This window comes from Styela clava, chromosome 2, assembly GCF_964204865.1.
Source record: "Styela clava chromosome 2, kaStyClav1.hap1.2, whole genome shotgun sequence".
NCBI classification, from domain to species: Eukaryota; Metazoa; Chordata; class Ascidiacea; order Stolidobranchia; family Styelidae; genus Styela; species Styela clava.
The window spans coordinates 21,223,285-21,241,076 of NC_135251.1; the positions used below are offsets into that span (position 1 = coordinate 21,223,285).

The window sequence follows — 17,792 nt, forward strand, 5'->3', positions numbered from 1 at the left end:
GGAATATGCTGGCCACCGCACCTTTGATTACTCTGCGTGAGTTCGCAAATTCGAATCCCATGTCAGCATGTAGGCTTTGTGGGGGTGCTGGGGTGGGGTGGTTATGTGCGAGAAGATTGCTGGACTCCTCACCGCCGTCTGGCCGTAGGGTGGTTCACGTGACCGCTAGTTGGTAACTTACTGGGTTACGGGCTTACGGCTTCCTCCACCACCAAGTCCATGCTGCCATGCTTCCGAAAACAAATACTGAAATAACTAACAAATTTCATACCGGTACCAGACGTGGAATGGTAACCGGACGAGAGGCTGTGGTTCGCCATATGGTTAAGCTGTTTTATCGATTTTTCTCTCCTAGAATCCTAGACTCAGTACTTTCAGACTTTAGAGTATAGTAGAATTCAGAAATTATTATTGTAATAACTTCGCTAATCAAATTTTATTGTCTTATTAACAGGTTCAGAGGTTATTGATAGTATTTATTATTTAAATCAGTTGCTTGTTGCAATGGATGCTGAATCAGAAGAAAAAGAGGAATCCAGTAGATATGAATGTCTTGATAAATGTCTTTCAAATTTTGTTCGATCACTTAGAGAAAAACCAGGTTCATGTAAACGAATGGCAAAATCATTTCCTGAATTATATTGGGAGAATCCAGCGGCATTGAAGCTTATTTCAGATGCTTTTGGTGATCGATACACCAGTATGTTAAAACAATCAATAGAAGAGCTTTTTAAGACTTGCTCTGTAAAAGATAAATTGGACGAACTTGGCCAGTGTGTTGGAAATGTAGATTGTAGTTGGCGACCATCTGGTGATCCAGAAAAAGATCTACGAGCTCATATTGCTTTAACGGACCACAAAGAAGTTATAAAACTGCAAGAGGAATTAGAAAAAGAAGAAGCTGAGATTGCGTCATTAAGGGATACACTAAACCACAAAGACAAAGCTATCGAAAGAAAAATGTTGCATATTCATGCTCTTACAGAAGAATGTGTTTCATCTAGCCAACTCGCTCGAGCAAATGCAGATAATTTAAATTTACTTTTCGAAAATAAAAGAAAAAAAATGAAAAATTGAGGTTTAGTAATGAAGTACTTCATCTGCTCACAGTCTGCATGGAATGCAACTTGGAAAAATTTTTTCTTCGATCACAGTATATTTCTTTTTTATAGTTTGATAGACGATTTTCAACATTAGAGTGTGGAATAATAAATATTTTGCTAATACTTGAGTAATCGCCATTACTTTCTTAAAAATTGGGACATTTTCAAGGTGTAATCCTGGCCTATAATTCCAAAATATTCAGAAATTCATGGTCCAATTAATTTTCCAATCATATTAAATTGATGACACAGTAGCTACCGTGTTATGCTTCAAGGAAGTGTTTCCATATGCCTAAAAGATGGTTCGTACTTAGATGGGCCTTAGATCTCTTTGTTTCTTATTTTCCATTTTGGTTCAATCTTTTAACTTTCTTAAAATATGTTCAATCAATCATACGATGGCTGCATTACTGCCATTGAAGTACTGATATAATTTTGATACATTAAAACAATTATTAGAATTCGTTTCTTATGCATTAAGAGTTATGCAAAGGTCGAAAAATCAAATATATTGCTATATTGATCAAAATTGTCCAAACTTTAGACTCCAACAACAGTTTTCATTTTATATTGAGCCCCCCAACAAAATTAATATTTTAATATTGTATGATGGTTGTGTTCACTTTGGGTGCTAATGTATTGCAAGCGCCTTGTATATTATCATTTAATTTTACACGATCTCACACTGGGAAAAAACACAAAAAAATGTGTGGAGTATTGTATTGGCACTACAATATTAAAATACCTCTCATGCTACATTGCTTTGTGCTCGGACAACATCATTTAGTTATATAAACCAGGGGTGTGCAACCTGTGGCTCGCAGGCCAAACGCGACTCGCAAGGAAAAACTGTGTACTCCGCGGAGAAGTGCCAATTTTGAATGGTGTGTGCCCAGCGAAACGAGTTTTTACTTTAGTTTAATCTGGAACGTGTGAGTAATCCGAATCCCTCTGTGTTGCAAAGCCAATACCTGAGTCTAATTTATACATATGACTTACGAGGTGCGAGGTGAACAACGCATGTCGTAAGATCAATATCCAAAAATTTTTTGCCTGCAAATACTAAAAAAGCCTATGTTAAAAAGGTTGCGGACTAGGTTTCACCCAGTTACTTGTATCTGGCCCTCCTGTATTAAAGGATGCATACCTCTGATATGAACTATTGTATAATACTGTATTTTCATTCCACAATTTAATATTATTTTTTTGATTTTCTTAGTTCATTAACATCTTTAATTATTGAAAATGAAATTATTTAATTAATTATTTAACTAATCATTGAGAATACACAATGAATCCTTCAACAACAGCATTTTGTATTGTATACGCTTCCACTTTATTTCTATCTTTTTTCATTGTCATTCCAAGCGGACTCAATTTGACCGACTTTAACAAGAAATGTGTTCTATTTGCAACAGGTAAATATCAGGGCCGAGCATTCTCAAATATATTTTTTTAATCTAATCTCGAATACCTATGAGATATGTAAGAGTAGGTGACTTTTTATTGTGTTGGGTCTTACTCTACTCAACTCACGAATTATTGAAAACATCAAACCCTACCCCTCATACAGTTTGCTGACTGTTCACAGACTATAAAAAACTATTTTATCCATAACTCACTAGGAAGAAAAGAGTCAGAATTGCGTATTAAAATATGGCTTCAATAGAAAAAAATATTCACCTCGACTTTAGGCGGAGAGAAAAAAACAAGACGGAAGCTATTCAAAATTTTGGTCTGAACCGATTTGAATAATTCACCATTCGATTTAAAATGCGCAGCCTAGTTCTAGTAAATATATTCGAAAGATGTTCAATTCAATATAATAGGATTTTCATATTTACCCAGAGGGTGAGGAGCTAAGGCTTAATCAGATGATGAACCACAGCCTATCATAACTGGTTAACTATTTCTGTACCCAAATAGACTGGTAAACGGGCAAGAGACCATGGTTGCCAGATATTTGAAATGTCTTATTGACTTTCCTCTCCCATGAGATGAATGTGAACATCCTATCCTGTTATAGTTTATGATTTTCTTTTCATTCTTGCGCTATCAATATTAAAAACTTCTATACATAAATTTCAGGTGAATGGAATGAAACAACATCAGGCGATCATGATTTAAATATTTCTTCATGGGGAAAATCATCAGATTGTAACTTTATAATGTTCATGGGAATTGTTTGTCTTTTTACATCATCTTTATTACTATGGAAGAGTGTTGTATTTGTATGCAAAGGATTTGAAGGGTAAACTTATTTTTACATATTGTCATCACAACTAATATGCTATTTCCATATTTCGATAGTTAGGTACTGTTTCTTTTTCCTTACTGGTATGCGTAATGCTGAACAATCACTGTTGTATCTGTGTTTAACAGTGAACAATCTACTAAAATAAGCCCGAATCCCGAATTTATCTATGTTATTTAGAAATTTATTAGGATTTCGTAATATTTTGCCAATTTCAGTAATAATATAATACTCGTTTTCCTAATATTTAAATTGATTGATACTGAAGCAGGAGTCAGATTTTTATACTCCCTGGATTACAGACTCGTAATTTAAAATTCGTTGAGAGCTGTAATGGAATCTTGACTTTTATTGGCTGGGAATCAAAATCCCAAAACCCAAAGAGTGCGCAAAAACTAGAGCTGGACTGTTTTTTAAATGGCTCAGTGTTGGAAGTTGTAGTCTGACATAAACTAGTAGTATGTATAAGTTTCCTGACTCTACCTAACTTACGGTTTAAGAGTTTTGCATTTAGTACATTGACTGCCATCTGTCATATCGTTATATTTTACATCTTAATACATCATCTTCATTTGCCTGAAAATATTGCTTTTCTATATTTCAGCTCACCGTTCTATTCCTTCATCAGCATGATTGGCTGTGCCTTGATAACATTTTGTTTATTTGTTTGTTCATTTATAATGTCTCTTGGATATTCAGCTTGGTGTGACCTTATTCTGAGCAAACCAGATAATGATAAAGTGTAAGTGGTGGTTTTCATTATAACAATATAATCACAATAACATAATTGATGATTGTTAATTTCAAAAGTATCTTAAAAGAAGAGAGTTTGCACATATAATGATTGGCTATAATTTATTACTGTTATTCGTTTCAAATATTAGAATTTATCAAGTCAAATTATTTCAGCATTGCCTACCCGATTCGTTACACACTGGGTGAGCTGGTGGGCACAGGGTTCAGTTTGAAATCCTTTGTCGTTAATCACCAGACCATTGTGCCGACTGCCGACCCTAATTGATTTGGTACGACCCATCATCAATATCATGATTGCAAATTTGCTCTGTATTTCATTGAAAGCTGTATTTGAAAATATTTGATGTTTCAGAAACACATTTATTGAGTAGGTTACTTAAGTATTTCGTACAATATAAATAACCTTCCTTGTTACTACGAATGATTAAAATATTTAAAAGTTAAACTTACATTTTAAAATTGATCGAAGGTCAGGTTTTCTGCTATCATATGTTAATCTTGTGAAGAATATTTTTTAATACTGATTGATTACATAGGTTGTTACATTGATTAGTTAAAAATTGTCACATAGACATAGTTCACTCAATGTTTTTTCCAGTCTACATAAGGCATTGATTTATGATGATTATTTGAATAACAAAATAGCAATAATTTAGTTTCAAAATTCTGCGGAAACACCATTCAATGAATAGGCAATGAAAGTGATATAAATTTTATTCATCTTATCCATTTTATTAATGCCGTTTTTTCTATAACAATCATACAATGGTTTCCGAGAAAGAATTTATGTCTGAATTTACTTCCAAACATTTTCAAATACTATTACCAGTAATTGCAAAATATATGATAGAGAGCACGAAGATGGGGAAACTTTTTAAAAAAATTTATAAAAAAAAGTTTAGCTTGTGAATGTGATAATTTTTAATGGGATCCTCTAGGTATAGAATAGGTTTAAAGTACCAAAGGATTATGTTGCAATAGATTTGATATATATATATATATATGTACATTTTTTATGGGGTGGTTCCCCACTTCAACTCCAAACAAGCAGCTTCTGATATGTAGGGAGTTACTATTGCTGTAAGGGTTGAACCAAAATTGTTAATTTTTCTGATACGGCATTGCCAATTTAGTTAACTCTGGGTGAGGTGGGTGGCAATTTCAGAAGAAACCAACATTTCCTTTATCAACCCCAATCCTCATCACTATATTAGATACAGAAAAGAAGCAATTTTTAAACAATTCAAGTTCATTCTTGTTGCTGTATTTGGCTCTCCGTCCCCCCTCTGCATTCATTATGACCATGTATTACATTATTTTAACAGTATAAGAAGACTTCAAAAGGGTCATCTCCAAAAGGGTTATCTTCAAAAGGGTCACATTTACTAATGTTTTGTTTTTATATATATACAGATGCTGGAAAACCGATCTGGGAAATTTTGATGACAAATATAATGTTGATTCTGCAAGTTTTAGCAGTCATCTTGAAATAGCTGAGGTTCGTTTCTTTCTTATACCTTGTAGCTAGTTTGGGTAAATGCAATGGCAAATAATTGTTTATAATTTAAATACTTATAGCAATTGTTATCATAAGTATTGCAAGCTTGTAAAAGATTTCAATATTTTCACGCAAAAAATTATTGTTATTAGTACCATGCAATTTTTAATAATACAAAGCATGAGAATGAGATAGTGCATCGTGAGATAGTACTATGGTGAATTTTTCCAGCTCTCCTGCGTAAGACTTAGTAGTTTCATGAAGTCTTATTTTTCTTGTTTTCTAGTTTGGTCTATGGGGATCAAGTCTTGGCTGGCTTGTTGCAACATCTTTTTCAATTGCCAAGGTCAGATATTATCACAAGAATGAAGAACTTTTACAATCTCTCGCCTTCGAAAAAGACACTTTGATTCCACATCGATTAAGATATCGAAGAATTGGTGAAGAAGATTTTGACTCAATAAGTTGATTTTGTCTCAATTTTTTTCCAATTAATTTTTTTGCGCTAGTGTATTACAAAGCTTCATAGAGTTTTTCCATTTCTTATGTACTAATGTAGTTGCCATTTAATTTTTTTCGCCTCATGTATATTCTTTTCTATTTATTTTCCTGTACACAATTTTATATTCTTCTCAATTACAACACAATAAATATTCCAGTCATTTACTATACAATGGATTTCAAAGTAGTAAAGTAATTTATCTGTGTGTGTAGCCGCTGTAGCGAAAGCAAGATGCAATTTGAATTTTCAATGAGGAAGCAATATTGTTTGCGTAGTGCCCGATTATTGCTTTATTTTGGTGCCGCACTTGTAATTGTTTGTTTTGGTATATGTTGTCAAGTGTAGGCTGACTATATACTTGTGTCGATAAATATTCGATACAACAGTGTTATTCCGTTTTTTTTTTCATCATAACCTCTTGCTACAGCCAAATTTTTTTGCGACCCCCAGGAACTAAAAGTAGAATTGATTAATAACGGAAAAAATTGATAATACCTTTGGAGAGCCCGATGTGCTAGCATATTTTTGTGCTGAGGATCAAATTGTTTCTTTATTTTGGTGAGGGTGGGTCTTAGCACTGACTCCATTTTAATTCATAATAATTTAGTGTAGAAATATTTTACCGTGACCCACCCGGGTCCTGGACCCCCAGTAGGGAGAGCCACGCTATATAGGGTGAGCGGGCAGCAAATCCAAGCTGGAGGATGATTTAAATAATAATAGAAACAAACATTTTGCTTGACCTTTGAATTTGTTCATTCCCATGTATAAATAACATCTATAATTTAATTATCCCCGAATTATTTGCCCCAGGCAGCAGAATAGTTTGGCACGCCCCCACTGAGAAGATCCACAGCAAGCTCCATTGGGTGAAGAGGAAACACCTCAGAGGACATATAGCCAGTGCCTTTAACACTCACGCTTGCAGTCTTCTTCAGAAATAACCTGATAACCGCAGTAGTGCCTTCTAAGACTACAAAGAGTTGAATTTCTTGACTTCATCTCCGCAACTTCCCCGACACTACCATAATTGGCTTAGGAAAAGAATTTATTGCAATGAATTGAATTCCGAAAGATCAAGTTTTTTTGAAGAAAGGTGAAAACCTCTCTTACATTGGCAGCATTAGCATAAGACATGATAAGCCAAGAACGAAATGACAGTGGATTATTTACAGAAATTTTTGGCAAAAAGAAGTTATCTTGCACAGCTGCAAGCACAACCAGGGCTGCAGAGTTTTGCAGACTTTCTATAGTAACAAAACATACTGGTAAAACACAAAAAGCATTAATTTTACCAAACGTTTTCAACAAGGCTTGCATGATCAATATTTTTTATAATCAAAATTTGACTCTCTTGAGCTCTGGCGTCTTTCGTTGAAATACGAATCGTAGTCAAAATTTCACTCAAGTCTCACCGTTTGTAAATATTCACAGAATTAACAGTTGACAATACAAAATCCATTCATTCCTGTGTCAACGATTCCTAGTACTTAGATAAATCATTGTTTAAGCTAGTTACCAGGTCAAATATACACTTATACAGCATACTGAAAATCAACCAAAATATTATGCAATACTACCTCACTACATCATGGTAATATCATATCAGGCTACAGAACTAGTGAGAAAAATATTGCTGTTCATCGAATTCTTGTCAGTGGATGAATAATAACAAAATTGCATTCAAATAGTATTTGCAGAATATGCATGAAAAGCTTCCAGAAATTCTACTTCGCAAAGCACTTAGACTCTCACCATCTGCTTTGCATATTAAACTTGGTCTTGACCAAATATTTCAGATTAACTTGGGCAGTGTCATAGACGATGTATTCATTATAGAGAAGAGATGATCGGTCTATGTTTGTGTCGACTCCAGTGCCAGAATGTGCAACGGTTCCGTCTTCCAAAATTAAGTCATGATTACTGTCAGGAGATGTTGATCCAACACCTTTGACACTGTGCTTCCCTTTTGGTAGCTTCATCACGTTCATAGCATCTTTCAGTTCATACCTTAAATTATTTATGGTTTATATAATTATTTTGATATTTTTTTAATAGCGAGTTGGTCAATATGCATCCCTGTTTTGTAGTGAACAGTCAAATAATATCTGATGGCTAACAACCAAGACCAATGCCTAAAAAGAAGAGTAATTAATTCCGCTGTGATCTGGATTGAAGGTCACTGACATTTATGAATTGATAAATTTTTGTAAATAATTTTTTTTGTAAAAACAGATTTAAAAGGGTTCACCTACACTTTTAAATAGTGAAAGATGTTTGGAATCTTGTCAATATGCATCCATAGAAAAGTGGAGTTTGAAAAAACACCAACAGCACTAGGCTACATTAAATTTTTAGTAAATTTTTCTAGTTGTATACAAAGCTATTTTTTTTTCTGAGTTGCCAAAAATAAATTTTTTTTTCTGAGTTGCAAAAAATAGATTTTTTTTTCTATGAAACCTGACACATTTGTGTGGTGTAGCTGGCTGTTAGGTGAAACAATACTTACATGTTTCCAAGAGCAACCTCAGCAAGTAGAAGGAGACCAGTGGGATTGGAATGAGAACAATTGCAATAGTTCGCACTTTTTGACACCATGTCAGCAAAATATATACCTTTTCCAAACATATATCCGGTCTGAAATAAAAAAATTGTTTTGCAAATAAAAAGTAGTTTTCAATCTTTGACTTATCAAACCTTAAATCATGATATAAATTTTAATGAGGCATTCTGACTACTGACTATGAGACTGTTTGTTTGACATTAGAATATTTGTTTTCTTAAAAAGTCCTGGCATGGCGTGGTTTTGCTGATATTGGAGTCGAGCCAAGGTACATTTTACACACAATAAATTGACTGCTTTAATATTAATAACTGTGGTAGGTAGTCTAGTGTTAATTTCCCTACCAACACCAGAGCCATAATTACAAACCTTTATCCTGATGAATCTAGTTTTGGAATAATTCTCAAGGTCTCACAATAAGTTGGATACATACTGTTTAATCACTCTTATTCTCGGATAGTTTTTTGAATCCGGGAACAACTTACCACAGGTGCTTCAGGTGGAGCGATTCTCAACCCTTGTGATAAAATTCCAGCATAATTTGTGACACGAGATCCGTGCCATAGCAGTCGTCTGTTGGGAAGACTTTTAAATGGCTTGAATCTTGTGCGCTCTCCTGTATTCATATAGTTTCATGAAAAGTTTTTAAAATGATATTTCATACAATGTGTATCATGAAATGTACAAACAACATAGTTTTTCTTATTTTTTTGAAACGAAATTACAAAAATATCTACCATGACGAATTTTCTAGACAGTGACTAGCATGTGTCAACTAACCAATAACCGATATAAAATTCAACATACCTTTCCTGTCAACTTCAAAAACTTGCTCCACTTCAAGAGAATATCCTGAATGGGTTTTGGCATGAGTGTTCTTTACCATTTTCACAATAGTTTTGTGCATGTCATGATCTTTTTCCAGAGGCTACAATTCAAATTTCACAACAGTTAGTTTTTGAAGCTTGACCCGCTTCGTAGTAAGTATTGCGCAGCGTTGTTGCGAGCAATGAAGATAAATGTCCCCAATCACATAAAGTTATAAAAATTTTACAATAATCGAGAAATGGCAAAAACTGAATAATTTACTTCATTAGTTTAAGTTTCCTTGAGACATTTATTAATAATAGTGATGATATTGATATATTTTGATGCATTTATTTTGATGCAATGTGATCATTCTAACCAGATGTTTCTTCACTTCTGTAATCCCACCCAGAATGATTAGTTTTTCCCAATTCAAGCCCTCATATTCTGTCAAATACAGGGCCACTTCACAATTTGAAGATTTATAATTTAGAGATAATTTAAAGATAAGATACCATGAACTTTCCTTAAAAATTACCTTGATTTCGCATTGTAATTTTTGGTATTGAACATCAAGTGGATCCACTTCTTCATCTTCTTTCTTGACGTCTTTATCTCCTTGCAATAAATTATATGCCACCTCTATATCAAGCAAATTATCTATCATTTCCACCTAATAACAAATAAATACAGCGGTAATTTCCAAGTACTCTCTTTACCAAGCTAAAATATAATAAAAAAATAGTAAAATAACCTTTGATTTTATCAGGTCCAAGTTATCAAGCATTGGAGGTTGCTTCATTCCAAAATCGTGAGGAATCAAAGTATAAAAACGATTCGAACAATCTAGAATCTTCGGTCCTGTCAGCTCTCCTCTGTCAATCAACTGAAAGAAATTATTGTGTTGAGGTTATTGGTTGTGGAGTAGGCTATACCTATGGATTGTTAAAAATCGCTTTCCTCCACAATTAATGGATCAATCAATTTTAAATTTTCAGTTCTTGAAGATAGTTGTCATCAAATGGTTATTATTTTTCTGATTTTTATACTTTTTCAGAGCCTGGTATTTCAACCAGATTTGCTGATTTTTGTAATTCAGAGAACCTAACAGTGAATATGGCATTCCAATATTTTTTTCTCACATTTGGCAGAAATTTTGCTGACATTACAGTGGACATATTAGTCATTTGTAGGTCATTCACATTTGATGTTCTGATATTTGAGCATTACATTCTTTTGTAATCCCAGATCAAAATGGAATCAATGTTCACTTAAGGACAAATAAGGTCACCAGGCTACTTTAAGTACTAGAATGACCTGATTTAAGTCAGATCAGTCTGCATTTCAAACTCAGACATTGGAAGAAATCAAAAAGTACATCAATGGATCATTCAACAAAGACATGGCAATTAGGATCGAAATATTATTGAAAATTATAGACATGTCACCAAAATATTTCCTCTTATTTTTATCAGGTTTTTATCGATTAGAATAATAGTATAATCACTATAATTCTTTACCATGCATTTTATCTTCTATTCCTGGTAGGGTAGCACTGATTTTCAAAATCAAATATATAATCTACTATTCTGAATACGTTATGTAATATTATTCTTGAATATGGGATGTTGAATATTTTCTAAATTAGTTCATGTTCATTAGATAAGCCAATGCATATTCAATGAGTTTGAATTTGGAAATGCAGAAAGGATGAGAGAAACAATGATTTGCTCGGTAGTTGGTATATGATACGGTATTTTTGGTCAATGATACAGTAATTAGTCATACAAAACTTTTCTAAATTATTCTTGAAATTAATATCTTAAAATATTGAATGTAAATATTTTTGGATAGATCCGATAACCGATTTGTTTTTCACATAGCTGAGAAATTTAGAAATAAGAACTACAGTACTAAATAGGTAAAAAATCACCTCTGAAGCTTCTTGTAAAACAGAATAGGCCGTTTGCATTTGTCGTTTGCTGAGTTTACCCAATGGCATCTTATTCAGATCAATCTGGATTATGAATGAAAAATATTGAATGGTTCAAATATTCTATTACTTCACATATTTGTAAGTAATCCTTCTTTAGAAGTCTACTAAAGGTATGCAGGACTTTAATAGCAAAACAATGCTATTCTAAACAATGCAAGTTTTGAAAAAATTAAAAAAAGGTTCTCAGTTAAACACTGTGAGAATTCGAATAAAAATAATTCTCGAAAAAATTTAAATTGACTATGTAGTTGTTTTCGTCTATTTCTTTGTAACAGATTCACCATGAACAAGGCCGCAAGTTACAATAACTGCCTGAAATCACCAACAATAAAAAGGAATATTTGAATAATCTTGACTCAACATAAGTATAACTAGCCCTAGGCAAAGTTGGAAATTTTGATGCCAGAGTTCGAAAAGTTTGAGTCCAGGATTTAGAATTCAGACTCGAGATGCTATAGCTGTAATACTCCAACAACACTCCTTTGGTTTGGTCTATAGGTAGCCTGCCACCTTGCAGTTTAAATCAAATTTTACTTCAAATAATTTTTAGAATCGTTTGATTTCACATGAATCAAACTAAATCGAACCTCAAATTCCACCATCGCTCGTTTCATTTTCTCAATATCAAAAATCATTTTGATAATTTTCTGAACTTCATCATGTAGTTTCGAATTATTTCCTGCACTTTGTAAGCTTTTCAGTTTTTCGTCATCTTCTCCGTAATCAATTTCGAGTGGATAAAATTTCCTCGGAAACTTTTGAAAATTTTTTGTTCCAAAATTATTACCTAGATTAAAAATATAAAAATGGCGATTCAAGAGTAGTGAAGTGAAAATAAATTGACATCCGATCAATTCAGTTAAAGATATTTGGAATTTAAATTCGTCATTTAAAAAAAAATTTAGAATGGTCTAGTCTGAAAAATGATCATCAAGCAATTGAAGTCTCACAACATATTTCCTTAATTTTATGAACCTGTAAAAATTGGAAAACCAATCAAATAAGTGTTTATCTTAACATTCCTGCCAGTCCAAATTCAAAGTCGTATATATATTTAAACACTTATTTCAAACAGCCATATCTCAACAGTATCGTGATGTAGATGTAATTTGATTAAAATTTTTAAATTTAGTCGCTTTGTGAAGTTGATTGATTATGAAGACTAGTATTTTTGTCCAAAATTTTTTGCTATGTCCGAAAGGTTGGTTTGAGCATACTTATCCCATGAGATGAATTACCATTCCAGCGAACCAGTCCAAAAATCCTCTAGCCCATATTTTCCTCTCACAGTGGAAGTAACACAATATTCATGAATATTTCCACGAATTTATAAAATATACCTGTTTTTTCTAGATATAATTCTCGGAAATTGATAATTGCATTTTCTGCAGAATAAAAGTTGTCAAGCTTCGTTCCTCCAATAGATGTACCCACTCGACCCCATGATCGAAATACGTAAAACCTTTTCCCAGAGTCAGACTCAAGTAACTGCAAGAAATAATTTAAAACGATATAGCCAACTACCTTATTTAAAAAAAAGTCAATTCATATCTTGATCAGATAATTTGTCGTTGTTGTTGTTCTTTTTAAAATTTTTGTTGTGGTTAAGAAAAATTTGCTTTTCTCTTCAAGTAATGAATACAAAATAACTTACCTGAAGTTTATAGTAGGAGTTAGATCCATGTTTCATGTCCACCATTGCAAGTGTTGCAGTGTATTTCAAATCTCCTTTGACCTGTTTAAACATCATTAGTAAAAAGCTATAAAATGATATGATATGGATATGAAGTGTACATAAGAATCATAAATTCTTGTTATTATTGAGTAAAAAATGCTTCTCTCTGCATATAATCCCTGTCACATGATAAAAAAATATTATAGGTCTAATCGAGCAATATTGTATGTTTACTCAAAACTAAGCTCTTATTCTCCTCCAAATGAGAGTAAATTGCAAAAATGAATAAACTTACCAAACTAATCTCAATAAATGCCTGGAATACCTACGTTAAATCCATGCTTACCATAACATGAGTACGATCCTCCAGGCCAGATTTAGGGTCGACAGCTGCACCGGACTTAACAACCATTTTGATTTTTTTGGCATTTGTTTCATATTTTTCCTCTTCTAATGCCCTTTTACCACCACCTCGATCTGTTTGTTCCGTTCCCCATTCAGCAATGGAATATTTTTTGAGAAAAGTGATCAAAGGTTGTGGAGAGGTCTGACTTTCAAGCGCTGTAATGATTTCTTCCGAAACAACAAAAACATCTTGCACTCGAGCATCAGAAATCTTTTTTCCCATTGCTTGAACTTCTTGTTTGGTGCTGATACAGAAGTAAGCCTTCCCCAAAGTAGTGGTTACACCACCCCCCAATTTCTCCAACAAAGCTTTGATATCACTTTTAGAGGTTGATAATTTTCCAATCAGCAACACCTTCTTTTGTTTCAGTGGTAACGGTGCAGCTCTCGGTGGAAACACCCTATCCAGCTTTTTGTATTTATACTTGCTAAAAAAATCATCCATTTCTTTAGCATATTTTGGGAATGACCATTGATTTCTCACAATCTCAGTTGTGCTATAACTACAACTTGTCCATTCTGAAATCTGTCCTGTACAGTGATAATCGTGGCTTCCAACAACTAAATTTCCTTTGCATTCTGGACAAAGTGGAAGAGCACCAAAAGTCATTCCATCACCAATAGCGAGATAAATGGCATCGATTCCAGTTGGTACTCTTTGTTTATTGTATTCTAGCAATCTAATTAATTCATCTTTCCTCATATCGAGTTTTTTCAATTTGTCAATGTTCTTCCACATCAATATTGACTGACTCTTCATTTTCTTTTTCAATTCCTCTTTAGCAGGATCTGTAAAAATATTTTATGCAATTGTGGAATTGATAACAAATATCTTTCTTGTCAATAAAGAATTTGTCCATATTCAAAGATAGGCTCTATCTTTCCATTCAAAATTGAATATAGGAGGCATTACTAATCCTGAGAATTTGAGTTATTTACAAGGAACCAACATAGATTGACCCGAATAATATGACAAGCCATAATTTTTTGTCCACTATGAAGCAGATTTTTTGTTCACCTGGAGCAGAGGCAGATGAGGCAGCGCTCGCATCTGTTTTTGATTTAGATCGTTTCTCCTTAGGTGCTAATAATTTCCTAATGCTGGCTTTGTCTTCAGCATCTAATCCATTAAAACCTGTTAACATTTCTGCAGTGAAATGTTGCTGCCATCCCATGTCATCTTTCTTTTTGAGAAAGCATCCAACATGATGCCATCTATCTACCAATCCCAGCTGGGTAAAAAAAATATATTTTAAAAATAATATACATGGAAGTTGATGGACTGATTTAAACAACCCCAAAACTAATTATCTGCTAAATGTATAATCAAACATCAGGAAAAAACAGTTTGGCGAAGTGAAATTTTATAAAATTTCCGCTTGTGTAGAAAATTTTCCTCCTTTCCTCAAACAAATAGTAAATTGATTTGTTGTGTATCATGAACAACAGGTAGTATTTTGCCATTTTTCTGTGGCTCCAAGATAAAGAGAAATTCCAGCCAAGCAACTGAATGGTTAACTAATTATAGCACAAATTTAAGCTTGTCAACATATTTAAATATGGAACCTGCGGTTTTTCTGGATGTTTCTCCTTGTGAGATAATCTAATTTCATCCTTTTCAATTTTATTATCACAACCTCGGCAAGTACTTCGACTCGATGTTGCATACTGAACCACAAAATCCTTGAGTGTTTTTGAGATTATCTGATAACATAAGAAGTAAAATGGAAATAATAAACAACAGCGATAACAAATATACTCCAATGTCAGAAATAAATTGCAATATACTGTAGGCCTTTTATTCTCATTGCTGTTATTCTCATTATATAAAGCAGTAGGAAAGGTCCTGTCTGGATTTCATGGCCTTTTTGAAGGAGAAATCGGGCGTGCAATCAGAAATTCCCGCGTGCAAATACGAATTTCGGGCGTGCAATTATAGCTCACGGCGTGCAAAACAACTGCGCCCGCGTGAAACTGACTTCGACCTAAGATACCTTCCAATACATCCGCGTAAAATTACCGGTATTGGATACAAAATATGTTGAATCATAGCAAAAATGGACGTTTGACCTTTGACCCCAAACATTATTTCTATATTATTGTCACTAATTTTGAGAGTGTTTGTGCGACTTTATATACCGGTACTGTTCAGTACATCCGTGTAAAATTATTGTATAAAAAAATACGCTGAATCAAAGCCATAACTGGCCAGCGACGGTGAGGAGGCGATCTTTCTCATTCAACACGATACGGTTTTTTGCTTCGCATTTTTCGGTCATGCCAAATCTTGCAAGCTAGTACTAGTCGACAATTGTGAAGTTGTAATTTTTTGGCATCTTTCTATTACTAGATTATTGATTTAAAAACTATTTAAACCGATTTACATTGGTGAGCAATTGCAAATTTTCGGCGTGCAGAATTGAATTCGCTCGCGTGCATTTTTGTTGAGCGCTAGCGCCCTCGGGCGTGCATCTGCCATGGAATCCAGTCTGGGGAAAGGTATCGCATGTTTGCTTATTTGCCTCAAAAATAATTAAAGGATATAACAGAGACGGGATATATGTTCGAGACCTTACTGACCTAAGACTGATTCATTATAGTAGGACAACAGACATGAAATATACGAAAAAACTTCAGTACAATACACAGGACAAAGAGGTACGGCACAACGACGATATGTACAATAGTCAGTCAATAATAAACCCGAACATAATTTCGGCTACCAATTTTCCATGAATTGTATCATTCTGAATCATGCAATTCAAGTACCTTTGGTCCTTTTTTACTAGTTTTCGCACCACTAGCAAAACCGTCAATTTGAGCCTGTATTTTTTCTTGATCGGGAAATCGTAAACTGTTGAAATTTTTTATTTCTTCAGTATTCGTTGGACGACATTTTCCAAAGAAACACGAATAGTGATACCAATTGGGTTGCTGAAACAAAATTTTTATGTAATTTAATAAATTAACCTCAAATTCAAGCCAATACTGCAATAAAGTATTTTAGATAGCCTACATTGATTACATTCAGTCAATATTATGTTTTAAAGATAAAACAAAGAATTGACCAAGACCTGTAGTTGGCATGACAGGGGTAATAGTTTGTTGAATTCCTTCATTCAGTTATTTGGTATTACTCGGATAGAATTTGTCATACAGCAGTACAGCGATACCAGAATACAATATTCCGGTATTCAGTATTAATTCTGGATGTGTAGGCTACTTCGCCTCATTAGCAATGTAGGCTAGTAATTAGATAAACGAATTCGGTAGGTTACAATCTTTTTTCTTACATTCAATTCAGAAAACAAACAGTTACCCTTCCATCATAAAAGGGAGATTGAACCATCAACGCGATTCTGAGAGAATCTTTTGCTATCAAACTTTTGCATCCTTTGCACTGTGATCTGTTGCTTTTTGCATATTCAGCAGCATAGTCGTAATCTTGTTTAACTTCCATATCAAGTACCAAAAACACAGCCTAAACAAACTCCTTTTACAGTATTAGGTATTTCTGCATATGCAGCAATTTGAAGATGCAAAACAATAACACAAACCGGCTGATGTCGGCACGTGTTGACACACTGGTCACGTGTTAAGCGCCTTATTTACATTCCCGCCTCGCGACAACTCACCCTAAGATGATGTTACAAATAAGCGCTCTCAAAATATTCTTTACGCGTGGGCCGAAACGTCTAGTCTTGAACGAACGTTTAACAAAAAATACCCTGGCGACCTAGAGGTGATGCGGCTTCGCAAACGGAATTATTTCCATATCTATCAGAGGAAAAGAAATATGACAAACCGCCCAATAACATGGCAGGCTACGGCAAGCCACTCACTTCAAATCAACGTTGGACGTGGGATAGGTAGTCTAACTAGAGATTCGATTTTAATTCATGGACCTGAAGAGTATAACAAATATGAATCTCGTCTTTCCAGTCAGCTATCCTGACCTACGGTATATACTATGCGTGATTCGTTTCGAAGAGAGTTTCTATTTTGAGCAAATGGAGACGACTAGCGCAAAGGTGGCACATACCCTGTAGATGATTCAAATTTGTATCGAAAAAAATCGCTATTTGTATAGGCTACTCCCAAACGAAAAAGCCACAAAATTATTTCAGTCATCGGGGAATGTACATGAAGTGGCATTGAGCACCAAGCTCTACAGTACACAGTCGGTATCCAAATTTCTGAAATCGAACTTGCGAACAGCATCATCCTTAAAGA

The 17,792-nt window shown here is 34.0% G+C and overlaps 3 protein-coding genes across 3 annotated transcripts; 2 read left to right on the top strand and 1 right to left on the bottom strand.

The window, feature by feature from the left end:
- Positions 1 to 434: 434 nt before the first annotated feature.
- LOC120335602 (polyamine-modulated factor 1-like) lies at positions 435 to 2,322 on the top strand. The gene has a single exon (XM_039403135.2). The coding sequence runs from the start codon at positions 505 to 507 to the stop codon at positions 1,075 to 1,077; it is 573 nt and encodes a 190-aa protein (XP_039259069.2). The 5' UTR covers positions 435 to 504; the 3' UTR covers positions 1,078 to 2,322.
- LOC120335601 (transmembrane protein 179-like) lies at positions 2,252 to 6,289 on the top strand. The gene is made up of 5 exons (XM_039403134.2): positions 2,252 to 2,521; positions 3,192 to 3,354; positions 3,962 to 4,099; positions 5,527 to 5,611; positions 5,898 to 6,289. The coding sequence occupies exons 1-5, from the start codon at positions 2,395 to 2,397 to the stop codon at positions 6,078 to 6,080; spliced, it is 696 nt and encodes a 231-aa protein (XP_039259068.1). The 5' UTR covers positions 2,252 to 2,394; the 3' UTR covers positions 6,081 to 6,289.
- An 854-nt stretch (positions 6,290 to 7,143) lies between these two features.
- On the bottom strand, positions 7,144 to 17,270 carry LOC120335599 (poly [ADP-ribose] polymerase 1-like). Its single transcript, XM_039403133.2, has 15 exons — positions 16,879 to 17,270; positions 16,329 to 16,493; positions 15,126 to 15,263; positions 14,578 to 14,791; positions 13,501 to 14,348; positions 13,134 to 13,214; positions 12,820 to 12,967; positions 12,067 to 12,266; positions 11,417 to 11,500; positions 10,238 to 10,369; positions 10,022 to 10,156; positions 9,484 to 9,604; positions 9,162 to 9,292; positions 8,623 to 8,750; positions 7,144 to 8,123 (listed from the first exon to the last, which is right to left on the bottom strand). Exons 1-15 carry the CDS (start codon positions 17,017 to 17,019, stop codon positions 7,865 to 7,867), a joined length of 2,925 nt encoding a protein of 974 aa, XP_039259067.2. The 5' UTR covers positions 17,020 to 17,270; the 3' UTR covers positions 7,144 to 7,864.
- Positions 17,271 to 17,792: the final 522 nt, after the last annotated feature.

What these genes read in the sequence shown, in the direction of transcription:
- LOC120335601 (XM_039403134.2), top strand. Translation starts at nt 2,395, where the DNA reads ATGAATCCTTCAACAACAGCATTTTGTATTGTATACGCTTCCACTTTA. An exon ending in AAACCAGATAATGATAAAGT is followed by an intron (nt 4,100 to 5,526) that starts GTAAGTGGTGGT and finishes ATATATATACAG; the next exon opens with ATGCTGGAAAACCGATCTGG. An exon ending in GTCATCTTGAAATAGCTGAG is followed by an intron (nt 5,612 to 5,897) that starts GTTCGTTTCTTT and finishes CTTGTTTTCTAG; the next exon opens with TTTGGTCTATGGGGATCAAG.
- LOC120335599 (XM_039403133.2), bottom strand. Translation starts at nt 17,019, where the DNA reads ATGGAAGTTAAACAAGATTACGACTATGCTGCTGAATATGCAAAAAGC. An exon ending in CTAGTAAAAAAGGACCAAAG is followed by an intron (nt 15,264 to 16,328) that starts GTACTTGAATTG and finishes TTATGTTATCAG; the next exon opens with ATAATCTCAAAAACACTCAA. An exon ending in AGGATCGTACTCATGTTATG is followed by an intron (nt 13,215 to 13,500) that starts GTAAGCATGGAT and finishes ATGTTTAAACAG; the next exon opens with GTCAAAGGAGATTTGAAATA.
- LOC120335602 (XM_039403135.2), top strand. Translation starts at nt 505, where the DNA reads ATGGATGCTGAATCAGAAGAAAAAGAGGAATCCAGTAGATATGAATGT.